The sequence below is a fragment of the Balaenoptera musculus genome, chromosome 15 (assembly GCF_009873245.2).
Source record: "Balaenoptera musculus isolate JJ_BM4_2016_0621 chromosome 15, mBalMus1.pri.v3, whole genome shotgun sequence".
NCBI lineage: Eukaryota > Metazoa > Chordata > Mammalia > Artiodactyla > Balaenopteridae > Balaenoptera > Balaenoptera musculus.
Window position 1 is genome coordinate 48,187,764 of NC_045799.1, and position 18,876 is coordinate 48,206,639.

Sequence of the window (18,876 nt, forward strand, 5' to 3'; positions counted from 1 at the left end):
TGCTGACCACACAAACTCTCAGAAGAGCGTCTGCCTGACTCTACTCAGACACAAGGGGCACTTAAAGCAATTATTTAGAATATACGATCCATCGTCCTTTTTCTGATCAAGTTTAAAAGGACGGTGACCACAAAAAGGCTGAAGATCTCACTAAGCTGTTCTCCATCAATACTCACTCACACACACTTAACGCTGTCTGTTCCATCAATATCTCACACGCATTTCAAGTCACGTTTTTTGAGATCCTTTTGCCAACACCATCTTCTCTCTTTCTGCTTCAAGTTGCTCAGTCAGAAGAATCTGTTCTCCCAAAAGACGAATATTTTCTTTTTTCCGATTTTGCCTCTCAATGTCTCTGATCACTCCGTCACGAAGCCTCTAAAAACGTAAGAAACAGATTTTAGAGAAACTCGGAACAGGTGGTTCCCATCCTTGTGTCATTCAAATCCAAAAATCAGTGTTACCAAAATACACTTAAAACTTTTAGATTCCAAGTACTCAATTACTATTTTAACTTTCTGTGTAAATGTAAATGTAATAAACCATCAAATTAACTTGGTAGCGTGATAGTATTATTACAGACCTCTTATCATACTTTAAGAAATTTTGCATCATTTAATATAAAAATGGGAAATAACAATTAAAACAGAAAAACTGCCACTACGCTGAATTTTAAAAGTTTAGTTAATATATGATGCTTTAAAAACGTGATGAGGGACTTCCCTGGCGGTCCAGTGGTTAGGACTCCGCACTTCCACTTCAAGGGGCACGGATACTATCCCTGGTCAAGGAACTAAGATCCTGCAAGCAGCAGCTCAGCCAAAAGAGAGAAAGAACAACTTGATGAGAGTTACTTGAGTAACTGTGAACTACATTCCTGTTAGCAATTGTCCTAACTGAATAACAAACATCCAAGAAAGAAAATTACTAAAATTTGAACAAACTTTAAGGATGCAAGAAAGTAAAGAACTCGGCTTCTTCTATTATGTACAGAGAAAAGGTAAAAATTACAATTACATAATGGGGAAAGACGGGGAAAAAGAACGCTACCAGCAGAGGAAAAAATAAAGGCCCATTGATGGTCGTTACTTTGATAAACACTAAAGACAGGTAGAAAATTCCAGAATATGGACCTGGCATCTAAGATGAGACTTTCTAAAGCATCAATCCAGTCATTACTAATAACTTACACTTTACAGGTCATAAAATACTCTTAATAACTTAACAGTGGCCTTGTGAGGCAGAATAATGGGGGCAGGGCCTGGGGCCTGGGTAGGGTTTTTTTAAATTACTATTATGTCTATTTTAACAACTCACCAAGTACCTACTTGCTGGCCCTCCTCCAGGCCTAGGGCTTCAGTCCCCATTACGGGGGAGCTGGGAAATTTAAGAGTCCTGGGACTGATAACACAACTGAAAACCAACTGTCCTGAACCCTGTGCCCCTGGCAAGATCTCCAGGCAGAATCGGAGGCTCTCATTCCACTCCTCCCTCCCCAGCTCATCCTCTCCTGTGCTTCTTCCATCAGGACGCACCTATACACCCCACCCAAGCCCCGAAGCCCACACCGTCCACACCTGCTCTGAGGTCCTCCCCTCCTTTCTCAGGGACTTTAGCACTCAGCTTAGGACCTTGTTCTCCATCCAGCATTCGCTAGTTTCCTCCAGGTTTCAAAGTCTGTGCCGACTGCCTCGCACATCCCTCCTGCGACTTCCACTGTACTACCTTACTAAACACCGAGACCTCTTCACCATCACGACTCTAACACCTAGAACGCGGCTCCTCGTGTAGTACTCACTGCTGGTTTTGCTGGGTTCCTGTGAGGATCGAGGATGATGCATGGAAAGTGCTTAGTACAGCGCCTGGTATGTGGCAGTCAGGAAACAATGGGGGACAACAGTCATTGTTTTATTTTTTGCTTCCTTGAACCTTCCAACACACCCGCTGTGTCAAACATTTGTCCTCCTCTTTCCCGCTGCTAGAAAGTAACCCCACAATGAATGACTGGACGTAAAACAAACACAGATTGTTCCGGTCAATCTCAACCTCTAACTTCCAAATACCTAAACCTTACACTTGTCCCATTCTGACAGTGGTTCTCAACCCTGGCTGCATGTTTGAATCCCTGGGTCGCTTTTAAAACGTACCTAAGTGGGATCTGCATCCCCAAGAGATTCTGATTCAATAGGTCAGGAGCAGGGCCCAGGCTGCTACCTGGTAAAAACTTCCAGGAACAATCGCACGTGTAGCTGGAGGTCAGAACCAAGCTTTCACGCAGCCGTACTCCATACTCGGAAAATCCCTGCTCGCTGACCTCAGAGCTGCATCTGACATAGCATCCTCTACCCTATCTCAAATTTTCTCCAGTCACCATCTTTTCCTTCTTAGAGGAGAAAATCTCCCGCTTCTGTTCCAAAAGCTAACCCCTTAGAACCACTACGTTAATCTCAATCTCTAATCTCTTCCGCGCCCTGTCACCATTAATCATTTCATTCCCTCCCCTAAATTCTTGTATCATCACAGGCTTCCTCTGACTTCCAGAGTGTGAACACGGGACAAAGGCCTCACCTGCTGCATCTCTGCACCCCGAGCACCCGGCGCGGTCCCACGCAGACAAGCCTGTTTACAGTGACTCACCCAGCGGCCTGCGTCCACCCCGGGCCAAACGGGGTCCACCGCACCCCTCCCCACACACACACCCCCCGCCCCGGGCGGCCCCCGCTCGCGCCCGGCCTTCCGTCCCCGGAGCAGCTGCGCGTCCTCATCTCTGTTTCCCGACGCGCCCGGGGCGGAGCATGGCACACTGGGGCCCGGCAGTAACGTCCGCAAATGCGAAAAGGAAGAAAACAGGCCTGGGAGACACAGCAAGACGGACAGGCCCCTGAGCGGTCAATTCAAGGATGTTTCCGCACATAAAACCACCGGAAAGAGAAAAATTGGAGGCCGCTATCTCTATAGTCCCCAGAATCTAGTTTCCATAGCAAACTGTTCCTTAAGAAGGAAAAACCCACCTCACACGAGTATCTCTCCCAATTCCCGAAGGCGAGAGGCGGGGAAAGCGTCACCAGCGCTTCGACACCCGCGGGGCGGGGGCGGGGCCGGCCCAGAGCACCGGGGACCACCGCCCCCACTTCCCGGACGCCCCAGGGAGCGGTCTCCCCGCCTCGGAGGAGGGGGGCAGGGGAGAAAGGAAAGGCGAGGAGGAAGCGGCGCCACGCGGAGCCGGACCCCAGGCCCCAGGCCTCCGCCGCCGCGCGGGCCAGAAGACGCGGGCACATGACACCGACCTGCTGGTCCTGCCGCTGCTTCATATGCACGCCCGCCACGGTGGCCGCCGTTAGCACCACCGAGAGCCCCAGCACCACCTTCGAGCTCCCCGACATCCCCGCGCCGGCCGCCGCGGCCTCCGCTCCCAGTTCCCCAGGCCCGGGGCCGCCGCCGAGCGCGCGCCGTTGCCGGGGCGGGCCAGGCTCGACCCCTCGAACGCAGAGCCCCAGCTGCCGCCAGGCGCGAGCAGTCGAGAGCCGAGCGCCGAGCGCCGAGCGCCTCCCCGGCTCAGCGGAAGGCGCGGCTTCCGGTAGGGCCTCGGAACCGCAGGCATCCCCTCCCTGCCCTGCGGGCGGGCGGGTAATAACACTCCCCAGAGCCCCGGCCCAGAGCTGGCCCCAGCACCACCCAGGGCGGGGTTCCAGGCCTGAGACCTCTCAGTTCATCCCCCGCCCCCAGCGGCGAGAGAGTCCGGGGGGCGGGATGCCGGACCCGGTACCTTGCAGACCCTCGACCGCGCGCCTCCCTTCGGAGCGCGGGGCTGCCTCGCTCAATGCTAGCCTCACCAAACGCAGCCCTCGTTGCCCCTTTGGCGGGGAGGTGCCAGGAGATGGAGTTTTTCTCGTTAGATGCTGTAGACACGGTCACCTGCTTTCACCTTGACGTTGTGGGGTGGCGGGTCAGGTCTGGTTTTTCTTGACGTCAAAAAACCTTCTGGCTACAGAGCAAGCTCTCTGGGCAGCGGCACGTCTTCGCCTGCTGGCACGAAAGGCGCTGTCCCCTTGCCGCCCAGGTAATCCTTGAGGCATCCCTTCTACACCTAGTTCCCGCCCTCAGATGCCCGAAATGATCGAGCGAAGCAGAGCGTCGAGAACCGCCACAGAAGGTACTGTGCAAGGCGCAAACAGAGGTTGGGCTTTCCAGTGAAAAGGTATTATCATCAAGTCATTCTTTCCCACTAGAATTCCCAAAGGACAAACTTCCTCCTGGGCAAGCAACTGTGGACGCTGTTGATTTGGGCTGAGTCTCCATTAGCCTCACCCCAGGGCTTCTTCGACATTGATCTCTGTAGTGCCTTGCTGTTCCAGCGTCTGCTGTGCGAGACTCAATGGCTTGAGGTGAATGTTGCTCTCAAGAAATGTAATAAGGGCTTCCCTGGTGGCGCAGTGGTTAAGAATCCGCCTGCCAATGCAAGGGACACGGGCTCGTGCCCTGGCCCGGGAAGATCCCACATGCCGCAGAGCAGCTAAGCGCGTGCACCACTACTGAGCCTGAGCTCTAGAGCCCGCGAGCCACAACTACTGAGCTCACGTGCCGCAACTACTGAAGCCTGTGCGCCTAGAGCTCGTGCCCTGCAACAGGAGAAGCCACAACAATGAGAAGCCCGCTCACGCAACTAGAGAAAGCCCGTGCACAGCAACGAAGACCCAACACGGCCAAAAATAAATGGATAAATTAATTAATTAATTTTAAAAAGAAATGTAATAAGATAAAAATAAATTCAAAAAATGCAAATACCCTTTTCAAATGTCATTTTGTCTGCAGCATTTTTCTCAGCAGAGGAGGAAGTACCATTGAATTGGAGAACGGGGTCCCTGTGCTGACCTTGGAGTTAGAAGCAATTTAATTCAGGACATATTTGGGTGTTTCTCTAAAGACAAAAAAATCTATATTAGACTGCTTTTTACTTGTGGTAGATTCCAGATATTTTTTTCTCCTAACTCAGTGCATCTTCAATAAAGCTGCATGTCTTTAGAATGTGTGTCAGAGTGAGATGGCCTTTCATTCTATCATGACTGATGTTTCAACTTGTTTTCTTGAAATGTATTGTTATTCTACTTTTTAAAATCCCTTATGGGGGGACTTCCCTGGTGGTCCAGTGGTTAAGAATCTGCCTTCCAACTCAGGGAGCATGGGTTCGTATCCCTGGTCGGGGAACTAAGATCCCACTTGCCATGGGGCAACTAAGCCTGTGCGCTGCAACTACTGAGCCTGTGTGCCAGAACTAGAGAGAAGCCCACCTGTGCACGCTGGAGCCCACACACCACAACTAGAGAGAAGTCCGTGCGCCGCAACAAAAGATCCCTCATGCCACAACAAAGATCCTGCATGCCGCAACTAAAACCCAATACAGCCAAATAAATAAAATAAAATTTAAAAAATAAAATAGGGCTTCCCTGGTGGCGCAGTGGTTGAGAATCTGCCTGCCAATGCAGGGGACACGGGTTCAAGCCCTGGTCTGGGAAGATCCCACATGCCACAGAGCAACTAGGCCCGTGAGCCACAATTACTGAGCCTGCGCATCTGGAGCCTGTGATCCGGAACAAGAGAGGCCACAATAGTGAGAGGCCCGCGCACCGCGATGAAGAGTGGCCCCCGCTCACCGCAACTAGAGAAAGCCCTCGCACAGAAACGAAGACCCAACACGGCCAGAAATATTAAAAAATAAACAAAAATTAAAAAAAAAAAGAAAGTACCAGGAGCAGTAGATTCAAGGCAGCCCCCATCCCTCACGCAGCTGAACGCCTGGAAGGAAGACAGACTGGTATCAAATAATCACAATAAAAAAGACAGGGAGACAGCTGACTGTTATCAGTCAAGTAGCAGTTCTTACGTTCTGCGTGTTTGTGTCTCCCTCAAATTCTTATGTTGAAATCATAATCCCCAATGGGATGGTATTAAGAGGTGGCACCTTTAGAAGGCAATTAGGTTTAGATGAAGTCATGAGGGTGGGGCCCGCATGAGGGGCTTAGTGTCCTTATAAGAAGGAAAAGAGACTAGACACACAAACAGATGGCACCTGCAAACCAGGAAGAGGCCCTCACTAGAACCTGACCAGGCAGGCACCCTGATCTCAGACTTCCCAGCCTCCGAAACTGTGAGAAATAAATGTCTGTTGTTTAAGCCGCCCAGTCTATGGTATTTCTGTTATAGCAGCCCAACCTGACTAAGACAGCAATTATCTGTTCCCCAAAGTTAAGTGCGGGTGTGGATCTACTGCTCCAGAGTCAGCATCACCTGACACAGGAGAAGGTTCAAGGCCCAGATCTCTGTCAGGACCTTCCAGCACTCTGGGAGCCAGGTGCCGGCTTGTCTTGAGTTCTTCACTCCCTTCCTCTCTGTGGTAAATCATGACTAATGCCTACTCAATGGAAAAGTCCTACTTAACCACTGCAGACTCTGGGTGAGAGGTGGTCCTGAAGTAATCACAGAAGTAGGTACAGGCAGAGCTTCTACTATAGGGTGGAAGATTTAAAATTGAGACCCACGCACCCACAGGGAGGGTAAAAAAAGTCACATCATGATTTGCAAACCCTCAGCACGTTCAGGCACCATGCACATTTTAAAGCTGTTTATCCTTGGACCAGCATCGCCCCACTTCCCCCACCCCCCAGCCCCTAGCAACCACCATTCCACTCTCTGCTTCTGTGACTTTGACATTTTTAGATTCCACATATAAGTGAGAGCATAGTGTCTTTCTGTGTCCAGCTTATTTCACTTAGCATAATAAAATGTCCTCCCGGATTTCCTTCTTTTTTATGGTTGAATAATATCTCGTTGTATACATATCCCACACCTTCTTTATCCATTCATCTGTCAGTGGATACTTAGGTTGTTTTCATATCTTGGCTATTTTGAATAATGCTTCAATGAATGTGGGGATGCAGATACTCTTCGAGATCCTGATTTCATTTTCTTTGGATATATACCCAACCGTGGGATTGCTGGATCATACAGTAGTTCTATTTAATTTTTTGAGGAACCTCCATACTGTTCTCCACAATGGCTGTACCAACTTACTTTCCTACCAATCAGTGCACAAGGGTTCCCTTTCTCCACATCCTCACTAACGTTTGTTATCTTTTATCTTTTTGGTTTTTTGTTTTTGTTTTTCTTGGCTGAGCCACTCAGCTTGCAGGGATCATAGTTCCCCAACCAGGGATTGAACCCCGGGCCCCAGCATTGAAAGTGTGGAGTCTTAACCGCTGGACCGCCAGGGAATTCTCTTATCTTTTTGATAATAGCCATTCTAACAGGTGTCTGTGATATCTCATTGTGGTTTTGATTTGCATTTCCCTGATGATTACTGATGTTGAGTACATTTTCATATGCCTGTTGACCATTTCAATTATAAGATAAATAAATTCTGGGGATCTAATGTACACAGTGGTGACTATAGTTAATACTTGTATACTGGAAATTTGCTAGGAGAGTAGATCTTAAGTATTCTCACCACACACAAAAAAGTTAAACTATGTGAAGTGATGGATGTGCTAATTACCTTGATTGTAGTAATCATTTCACAATGTATATCAAATCATCACAGTGTACACCTTAAGCATGTACAATTTTTATTTGTAAGTATACCTCAATAAAGTTGGGGAAAAAAGAAATTTTAGAAAAAATTTTACGGACCAAGAAGAAAAATAAATTATGTACATACACGCACATATACACACTCAAAAAAGAGAGAAATGTAGCATTGACACCCAATACAAAACAGATGAATATTGATATCTTAAACACATTATGCTAAGTAAAAGAAGCTAGTTACAAAAGACCAGGTATTGTATGATCCCATTTATATAAAATGTCCAGAATAGGCAAATCCATAGAAACAGAAAGTAGATTACTGGTTGCCAAGGGCAGGGGGTGTTGGAAGGTGGGGAGTGATGATGGGTTCACAACTCTGTAAATCTACTAAACCACTGAATTGTACACTTTTTAAAAGGGTAAACTTCAAGGTATGTTAATTACTATTTCAATAAAGCTGTTAAAAGATGGTGAAAAAACATAAAGCCGTTTATATGTATCAACTTATTTCATCTTCACAGTATGTGCTATTATTATTCCCATTTTACAGATGAGGCAACTGAGGCACAGAGCAGTAGGTAACTTGCCCAGGGTCCACAGCCTGAATGTTACAGAGCGACCTAATTGGTTTTTTTCAAAAGACATAAAAGATTAAATTCACCTGGTTTAAAAGTTTAAAACAGAGAACATATATCTTCGGGTGATAGGGAAAATGTGTATATGTAGAATCTTCCAATTCCATACTTCAGCTACTTAAAGAAAGGGAGGAGTGGAAAGAAAGGGAGGCCGCTAAGAATGGACACACAGGTGATCTGTAGGTCCTGAGGTCATAGCATTGGCCTCTTGGGATGTTCACCTGACTTCTGTGCCCCGTTCACATGGGCCTCTGGGGTTCAGTTTTCGGGTCTCCCATTCCTCCCTTTGTAGGAGCCTGCAGCCCTCCAGCAGGATGTTGTTCTCAGAAGGTGGCATCTGTGAGCGAAACTCTACAGCAACAAAGGGCTTCTGGCTTCAATGGGGACAGTCCCTGACCTCTTGGGGCCTCGGTTTCCCCCTCTGTACTGTGGGGATGATGATATGCCTGCTACCTCCTGGGCTTGCTGGTTGAGAGGAGGAATTAGCAGCGTGACTGCACCAAGCCAGGTGCGGGGCGGTGATGCCTGCCGCGCCCCGGCCAGTGAGCCTTCAGTGGTCCCCCGGGAGTCGTGAGATGGGGATCCCGTCGGCCTGGGGGGAGGGGAATCCTTGTCTTCGCATCCTCAGGAGAAGTCTGTTCATTTGCAGCTCGCAGGGCATTTCGGTGACATCCCAGCTGGCGGCAGCGGAAGCACTCTCGCCCTGCTTGCCCAAACTGTGCATTAGAGTTTCGGGGTTTCAAAATACTTGGTGTGGCTGAGTTCTTTTGGATTCAAAATCCAGTCACATAGTCAGAGAAAAACGTCAACATTACTGGTTGTTAATGAAAGTAAAGAGCTGTTAATCCTTTAAATGTAACTTTGACTGCTGTGAATGTATGAATCATTGCTAAAAAATAATGGCTTTAACTGACGATATCACGTGTTGGCAAAGACATAGAACAGGTGGAACGCTCTGTACTCCTGGTGGGAGTGTCTGTTGGAACCACTTCAGCTGAATGTGCTGGAGCTGAACAGGTGTGAACCTGGTGACCCAGAAACTTCAGCCCCAGATGGAGGCCCTGCAGAACTGCTACGTGTGTGCACCCAAACACACGTGCAAGCATATCTGTATAACCCCACTTGCAGAAGTCAGCACGGGGGTTACCTGGGGGGGGGGGGCGGGGAGGGCACAGCGGGAGAGTATTTACTGGGAGAATGAGGTGTGAATGGGGCTTCTGGGATGCTGATGTCATTCTGTTTCCTGATCTGGGTGCTGCTACTGGGTATCCGTGAAGATTAATCAAGTGGTACATGGATTCTGTGCTCATACCTATATGCATGACCTACTGCTATACAAAATCTTACATAAAATTATGAACTGAAAAAAAAAATGCCTTCACATTTTATCACCACTTCTTGCACTAAGAAAGTTTTTTCTCCATGATGACTATCAAGGATTGAAGATATCGTATTAAGTGAAGTAAGTCAGATAAAGACAAATATATGATATCACTTATATGTGGAATTTTAAAAAATGGTACAAATGAACTTACTTGCAAAACAGAAATAAACTCACAGACATAGAAAACAAACTTATCATTACCAAAAGGGATGGGGTGGGGGAGATAAATTAGGAGTTTGGGATTAACATGTGCGCAGTACTATACACTATGTACGATATAAAATAGGTAAAGAAGAAGGACCTACTGTATAGCTATATATGTATAACTGAATCACTTTGTTATATACTTGAAACTAACACAACATTGTAAATTAACTATGCTTAAAAAAATTGAAGAGATTATCATTTAAAATGTCTGAATCGGGAATTGTGTGCAGACATTTTAAACATAAAACTTAATATAAAAAAGTTAGATGCAGGGAAGCCTGCTCTAGTTTTTCATTTTTAAAAAAATCACAGAATTGTTATCAATTTAAATCTACCCAATACTTTGTTTTTATTCTTTTTCCTATAATTTATAATATCATAGATTTTTGTTTTTATTTTTTATATCATGTAAAGAAAATGTAAGTAATTATTATCCACAAAGCTCCATTTAGAATTATCTAAGCTCCCTCAAGTTGATTCCAGTGAGATGCACAAATATCCTTTTTTTAAATGTTTCTCAGGATGGGACAAAGATTAGGAAGCATGGCTAATTTAACACCATTTGCTTTGTAGGCAGAACTTCAGAACCTTGTGTATCTGCCCTTATTCTAGTATCCTGGTTGTCTAGTGATCACGTCAGCTCCTGCCCTTTTCAGCTTTGGAGTGACCCAGATGTGCCCAGAGTGACCACTGCTCTCCTGGAGGGGACAGCGGTGCTCCATTCACAGCTTCTGTCCCTTTAAAGTCAGCCTTGATTAGAGCTGAAGAGGCTGGTGGTGACATGCAAACCTCAGGAGCTCAGGTGCTCTGGAAGCCCGGGAGCTGCAGGCTCCTGCACCCTTGCTGAGTTGTTTTCAACCTTGAAGTCCCTTTGAAATTGATTGCTTGCGTGATACTTCTTGCTAAGTAAAACCACTGGGAGACCTAACCAATGCCATCAGATTGAACTTATTTTCTAAGAAAAAAATATGACTCCGACCTTCTTAAAACCTCTCAGTGGCTCCCCATTCCTATAGGATAAAGCCCCAAACTCTTTAGAATAGCATACTACCCTCTGCACTCCCCTGCAGTCTCTGCAAAGTAAGAAGAAACATCAAAAAGAAGGACAGTTGGAGACCAGCGGCTTGGAGAAGAGCCACGCAATGGAGACTAAGTGGCAGGGGGTACAGTCATCTCCTTGTGTTTGAAGAATGTGGTCACCCAGTGCTTGTTCCACCTGCACTCACACAAGGGCGGGATTTGAAAAAATGCTTTCACCACTGAGTGTGTAATTTGGCTTCTGTTGTGTGGGTTTGAATCGGGGCCAGGTCCCCGAAGCTATTGGGGGAGAGCTGGGTTTCCAAGTCACTTCTGTCTTAGGGAATATTACTCACCTACTCTAGTGGGAGGTATTAATAGGGAGGCTTGGGTTTAAAGTGAAATAGATGGTGGGCACGAATGTGCAGGTGAGGGTGGAGGCATGAGGCAATGAATGAGAAGGTTTTGTGGGCAGGGCTGAGGAAGAAAGGAGGCAGAGAGGCGATGGTTTGTTTAAGAAGAAGGTGGAGGTCATTGGCCAAATTGGCACCTGTGACCACCTTTTTAAAAATATTTATTTATTTATTTATTTATTTATTTTTGGCTGCATTGGGTCTTCGTTGCTGTGCGCAGGTTTTCTCTAGTTGTGGCGAGCGGGGGCTACTCTTCGTTGCGGTGCATGGGCTTCTCATTGTGGTGGCTCCTCTTGTTGCAGAGCACGGGCTCTAGGCGTGCAAGCTTCAGTAGTTGCAGCACATGGGCTCAGGAGTTGTAGCTCACAGGCTCTAGAGCGCAGGTTCAGTAGTTGTGGTGCATGGGCTTAGTTGCTCTGTGGCATGTGAGATCTTCCCGGCCCAGGGCTCGAACCCGTGTCCCCTGCATTGGCAGGCAGATTCTTAACCACTGCGCCACCAGGGAAGTCCCTCCTGTTGTATTTTAAACTACTGGAGATGAAAGCTGTGTATTATTTGTCTCTGACAGCGCTTTATCTATTACAGTGCTTCCCACATGGTCAGTAAAAGTGAGCTAAAGTGAAAAAGATGATGAACAGATCTTTGTGGAATAAACAATATTAGGAAAACGTATGCAACGCCTATCCTTTTCCAATAGTAACCAATTTCATAATCATTGTACTTTTAAAATCGTCAAAAACATGTACAGTTGTCTCAGTTTCTTTCTGTTTGGAATGGGTTTTTGTTGTTGTTGTTTTGTTTTGTTGTTGTTTTGCATTTTAAGGATAGGCTGATAGTATTTGGGAACTTGGAAAAAGATAAGTATAAAAGTCATATCAGGGCTTCCCTGGTGGCGCAGTGTTTAAGAATCCGCCTGCCAATGCAGGGGACACGGGTTCGACACCTGGTCCGGGAAGATCCCACATGCTGTGGAGCAACTAAGCCTGTGTGCTACAACTACTGAGCCTGTGCTCTAGAGCCCGCAAGCCACAACTACTGAGCTCACGTGCCACAACTACTGAAGCCTATGAGCCTAGAGCCCATGCTCCACGACAAAGAGAAGCCCGCGCACCGCAACGAAGAGTAGCCCCCACTCTCCGCAACTAGAGAAAGCTGGTGTGCAGCAATGAAGACCCAACGCAGCCAAAAATAAAATAAATTAAATAAATACATTTTTTAAAATAAAAATAAATAAATTAAATAAAAATACCATACACTTAAATAAAATAAATTTATTTTTAAAAAATCATATCAGAACATCATTCAAACCTAACATATATAAATAGCCTCCTCAAAAAAATGAGTCAAGGTTTAGTGTTTTTCTTACAAGGAACGGGCTTACATTCTTATTTGGGAACTTTTTGTGAGGAACTCGAAGGCATAAGGCAAAGAGAGCATAAATCAACCAACGTGGGGACAAAAGAAAGAATGAGACGTCCCCAGGAGGTCTGTTAGAAGCTAAATGGCACGCAGAGCTCCTGCTTCACAGTGGCTCCGGTATGAATTTTGATCTGTGTTCTTCACAGTCCATGGCAAGGTTTCCCTTTAGGAGTGGTCTGCAGTAAGGAAGGTCTAATCCCCTCCCAATGGCACGAGGGGGTTATAGGTCCTTTTAAAACCCTTTTTCCTCTTGGGGAAAACAGTCACTTGTTCTTCTCATGCAGCTGCATTTTCACCAAGCAGGACAAAGCGCAATCCTGAATTTGGTGGATTCCAAATATCATCACCCCCTTTGTTATCAACAGCAAATATTGATCTAGGGCAGGGACCTCATCTTTGCTCTCGTGTCCCTGGAGCCTAGCACAGTGCCCTGTCTGTGTTTGTCGAGCCAAGATAAGAAGCCTGCTTCCAAGGAACCAACAGTTGACGGTGAACCTTAGCTCCTTGTGCACCATTATACAAATCAGATTAAAATAATTTTAAAATCTTAAGCATTTTAAAACATGGGGGTATCACACAAGTAAAAGTGCAAATCTTAAGTTAGCAGCTTAATGAACTTTTACAAATGAATGCATTTGCAAAGCCACCACCCAGATCAGAACAGAGCACATTTCTAACACCCCAGAGGCCTTCTTTATGTCGCCCCTAGAGGATATGACTTGTATCCTCTTAGATTAATCTTGCCTGTTTTTTGAACACTATAGAAATGGAATTTTACAATGTATTCTCTTTTGGGTCCTGCCTCTTTCACTTAATGCTCTGTGAGCTTCATCCTTGCTGTTGCATGTACCAGTACTTAGTTCTTTTTCAGTGCTGAGTAGTTTTCCATAGTACGAACATACTGCAATTTACACACCCATTCTCCTGAGTGGACACTTGGGAAGCTCCCAGTTTAGGCTGTCGTAAATAAGGAATGTTATGAACATTCTCATACATATCTTTTTTAAAAATTCTGTTTATTTATTTGATGACTTTTTTGTGTGTTTGTACCATTTTATGAATCTTAACATGTGTGTAGATTTATACAACCACAATACAGTCCCATCACCCCAAAGAACTCTGTGCTACCCCTCACCTCTCAACCCTGACAGCCACTGATTTAGTCTCCACCACTATAGTTGTGTCCATTTGAGAATGTCATATAGATGGAATTACATAGTACGGAACCACTGGAGACTGGCTTCTTTCACTCAGGTAATTAGTTTGATATCCATCAACAGTACATCCCTTTTTCTTTGCTGACATGTTACATGCCTTTTGATGGACATCAACGCTCACTTCTACTGGGTATATTTGCAGGAGTGGAATGGCTTGATCAGATTTTCTTCCTGTGTTGAACTTTAGTAGGTACAGCTAAATATTTTTCCGAAGTGGTGGCGCCAGCAACGCGAGCGATTCCAGTTGCTCCCTGCCTTCACCAGCTTGTGGGAACATTCTGCTTAGTTTGATTGTCTGCTTTAGCCATTCTTGTAGGTGGGAATGTAAATTAGGTTTTACAGGTTGTCCTAAATCATAGAAAGATTCAGTCATCTTCTGTAGCAGATGCTCTTGGTGCCCTGCCCGGGTCTCCTGGGATCCCTGTTACTGTCTCACCGCTGCTGCAGGTGCTGTTGCTAAAGGTTCATACCTGCAACTTTATCCAGGGCTTGCCCTTGGGCCGTGAGAGCTGCCACGCAGTTTTCATCCCCCCCCCACCACCCCTCCACCCCAAACACACATACACTCTGGGGTGGTCGCAGCCGGGGGTGCCAAAGGCCGGTTCCCTTGCCTCGAGGATTCCCGATGTTGCAGTTTATACTTCAGCGCTCCGCACAGGATCAGGCTGAGACTGACTTCACCTGAAACCTCATTCATGTTTGCTTCTCCTCTTGCGCCCCTCACTCCCTTACAAGGTTGTCCTCTGAGCACCCCCAATAAAGCACATGGACAAGAACCCCCCCATTTTCAGCTCTGCTTCTGCTTCTAGGGACCCTGACCCAAGACAGCTTTGCAGTGGTTATTTCTCCGTGCTCTGCCCCCAAAGGGTCTGCTTTCTGTTTTACTGTCTTCTTAGAAAAACTAGACATTTGATTACAACTGATAGAAAAACCTGATAAGCAGTAGCTTAAACAAACAAGTGTTTGTCTGTTTGTTTATGTTCTCAAGCATCAATGTGACAAGTGCCAGTTAAGCTGCATGTTTCCATGCAGAACTATGAGAAAAATAAAGTTACCCTTGACCATCTCACTTACTCTCCGGGACCCCCTGCCCGTGGGGGTCCCTCCTTCTACTTGCTTTCCCTCCATGAGTCCCCGTGATCTCTGAACGTTCACTCCATTTTCAAACAGTACCCCCTAAGAATTTTCAGGATCTTGGGTTGCTTCAAAGACTTTGCACACAAGAATTACTATCTTATGCCAAACAATTGAATTTTTTTAAATCCTGAAATTTTTATCAGTAGGTAAATTAATAACTAGCCAGTTAATTTCATTAAACTCTTCACAACATCCATCTAGCTCTTTCTCTTTGTAGGAAGTGATTAAAGAAATTCATCCATGCTCAGGTGTTAATGACATTCACTAATTCAGTTAGTGTTTTTAGAGGGTCTGATACACGCTCTAAACTAGGTGGGACGGTTACAAAATGAACAATATATTGGCCTCTCTTCTAAAGACCCTGCATGCACATGTTTCATTACATTTTTCACTCTACTGTAATTGTCGGCTTGCTGGTTTATCTTGTCCATTAGATTGTAAGCTTCTTGAGGGCAAAGACTGTTTATCTCTGTGTTTCTATAACTAGCGTAGTGCCTGGAACATCCCATACACATGTGCCAAAAGCAGAGTCACAGAGAAGGATGAGGGGGGACAGAGAAAGAGAGGCAGGAAGGGAGAAGGGGCGGGGTGGGTTAAAGATGGCCACCCATTCTTTGCAGTTTTCCCACTGAGACCCTCAAATCCCCTTTTCACATGGGGTGATCTTGTGACTTGCTTGTACCAATAAAATGGGGCAGATATGATGCAATTCCAGGCCTAAGTTCTAAGAAGGTCAGGCAGCTTCTGCTTTTGCTGCCTGGGGGAAGCTAGCCCCCTGTTAGAAGTCCAGCTATCCTGAGACTACCATGCTGTCAGGAAGCCCAAGATAACTTCATGGAGAGGCAGAATGGAGGGAACCCAGCCAAGAACAAGGACTGAAGCCTAGACTTTACGACCCGGTTGAGTTGTTCTAACCAGACCTCAGCTTTTTGAGCCCTTCCAGATGAAGCCCCACATAGCATAGAACACAGACAAGCGGTTCCCACTGTGCTGCCGTCAAGTTCCTGACCCACAAAATCGTGTTCAAGCCAAATGGTGTCTTAAGCCCCTAAGTGTGGGGATGGTTTGTTGCGCAGCAAAAGATACCTGAAACGGGAAGTATTCACCAGACAATTTCTTGTTTCATCATTCTCAGTAGCTTTTATTCGATTTAAGATATGCCTGTGAAAAGAGAGCAATTCTTAGTACAAGGTAAAAGTTGTTATAGTGGAGATGTTTTCGGGCAGAGAAAAATTTTCTGACACTTTCCTCGTATCCTGTGAAGGGTAAGGCGTGCCTTAGTTGGTCGTGTTGGATACCTTGATCAGGGCTAGGAGGGAAGCTGGGGAGCCCCCTGCACGTGTTGAAACTCAGTTACCTACCCCGGTCGGTCGGGGAGCTCAGGTCAACGAATGACGCGGGTCAGTGACGGCAGGTAGGGAACGGTGGGAACAGTGGTCTGGGAACCACCTGCACTCAACTCCAGCCAATCAGTCTTGAAGGAACATGGGCCCTGCGTTGTTGGATCTTCCATTTTTCCCCGAAGCAAAATAGCCAGATTTTTATATGAAGTCTCCAGATTTTATATCTGGGCTATAAAATATGTTGGGCTTTCCACTTGAGCTCCCCAGTCCAGTGAATGAGAGCACTGGATGAGGTATCAAACTCATCATACATTGCACATGTGTCTCTCCAGGCATCCTATGACTTTTGAGAATGAAAATTGGTCTGTCTATGTGCTTCTCAGCAAAGTCCAACTGGATCAGAATCCGTGCTTGAAGTTCTAAGTGTGGGTGAGACGTGGAGCAACCACATCTAATGGGTGTGTGAACTGGTACAACCACTTTGGAGAACGGTTTGGCAATAAATACTAAGACTGAGCTTGTACCTGCCCCATCCCTGTGGCCCAGCAATGCCACTCCAGGGTAAACACCCAAGAGAAATGCAGTATATATTCACCAAGAGACGTGTATAGAAATGTGCATAGAAGCACTATTGGTAGTAGCCAAATATTGGAAACAAATAGTGTCCATCAACGCTAGGATGGATAAACAAAGCATTGAGCAAGAGAGTATTACACAACAATGCAAAAAAAAAAAAAAAAAGAACGCCCACACACAATAGAAATGTATTGCATGTTTACTGCATGAAAAAAACATAGATAAATCTCACAAACAAAATGTTGAGTGAAAGAATTAGACATGGAAGAAACCATACAGTATGGTATACGGTATACGAGGGTTCTGGTTTCCCCACATTTCCACCAACACTTGGCACATAAAGTTCAAAAATAGGCAAAATTAATCTACGATTTAGGCTGATAGAGGTTACTCTTGACAGGACTGAGTGTAAGGGGGCTTCTGGTGCCCTGGTTATGTTTTGTTACTTGTCTATGAGCTGGATACATGGATGTATTCAATTTGTAAAAACTTCACTGAGCTATACATTTTTGATTTGTACACTTTTCTATATGTATGTTGTATTTCAATCAAATTTTTAAAAAGCAAGATTTGAAAAATGTAGCACTTCTCTTTTGATCTGGGGCAAGCCTCTAGCTACCTGGCCTGGACACGTAGCGTGAGAGAACCTTTGTTTTCTTAAGTATCCAGAAAATGCTGCTGTGCTCTGGGACGGCTACTAACTGTCCTCTCTGATTTCTTCTCCGTCGTCCTGGATACAGGGCAGCCTAACCGGCCTCTCATTTCCCAGTCTCTCATCCTGGGCCAGTCGGAAGTCGGCAGATGTGAAGGATGTGAGCAGCTCTCTAGTTACCTACAGCTTACAACGAGCCACATGCTGTGGCTTTCTCAGGTGCCTCAATGTGGAGATGGCAAGGATCCACCTTTGACCATACAGACAAAAAAGAAAAAACCCAGGGGATGGCAGAACCACAGAATGGAAAGCAAGCAGGTCTCTGATGTCCACGGGACTCAGAATCACCCTGTCATCCTGCATGAGCTGGAATGTTGACTTGGGAGAAGTGAGCCTCTTTTTCACTTGAGTTGCTGTATTTGGGGGTCACTTTGTTACAGCAGCTAATCCTCTGCCCCTTCCCAGACATTTCACAGGGCAGCTGTCCTCACATCCCCGCAGGCAGCAGGGTCTTAGGGCTCAGGGGCTGCAGCTGTGGAACTGCTGAATATGCCGAAGTCAGTCAGAATTACCGTGTACGCTGGGTCCTTTGAAGCCATAACCGTGGGAAGGCATTGAGAGAAATGTTGAGTGTGGATATGAGAGGTTAGAGCACTGATTCTCAAAGCATGGCCCCCGGAACGGCAGCCATCACGTCACTGGGAGCTTGTTAGAAATGCAAATTCTTGGGTCCCACCCAGATGGAATGAATCAGAGGCTCGGGGATGGGGCTCAGCAATGTATGCGTTGGTAAGCCTGCCAGGGGTTCTAATGCCCACTCCAGTTCGTGAACTACTGGTTTAGAGGGGCCAGGAAACTTTTCTGGAAAGGGCCAGATAGTAAATATCTTAGGCTCTACAGGCCACACGGTCTCCGTGGCAGTGACTTGGCTCTGCCAGGACAGGGTGGAAGCGGCCACAGGCCACATGGAAATGGGCCTTAGAGAATCAGCTAAATGCAGGACAAAGTGATCTTATTTTTGAGAAAGAGAATGTCCCCCAAGTCTCCATCTCCCCTGTGGTCAGTCTTTTTTTTTTTTTTTTTTTAATTAATTAATTTATTTATTTATATTTTTGACTGCGTTGGGTCTTCGTTTCTGTGCAAGGGCTTTCTCTAGTTGCGGCAAGCGGGGGCTACTCTTCGTTGCGGTGCACGGGCCTCTCATTGCGGTGGCTTCTCTTGTTGAGGAGCACGGGCTCTAGGCACGCGGGCTTCAGTAGTTGCAGCACACGGGCTCAGTAGTTGTGGCTCGCAGG

At 46.2% G+C, this 18,876-nt stretch overlaps 1 protein-coding gene across 1 annotated transcript; it reads right to left on the reverse strand.

The window, feature by feature from the left end:
- Nucleotides 1–194: 194 nt before the first annotated feature.
- Nucleotides 195–3,509, reverse strand: LOC118881018 (protein PET117 homolog, mitochondrial). Its single transcript, XM_036825303.1, has 2 exons — nucleotides 3,288–3,509; nucleotides 195–378 (listed from the first exon to the last, which is right to left on the reverse strand). Exons 1-2 carry the CDS (start codon nucleotides 3,381–3,383, stop codon nucleotides 229–231), a joined length of 246 nt encoding a protein of 81 aa, XP_036681198.1. The 5' UTR covers nucleotides 3,384–3,509; the 3' UTR covers nucleotides 195–228.
- Between the last annotated feature and the right edge of the window lie 15,367 nt (nucleotides 3,510–18,876).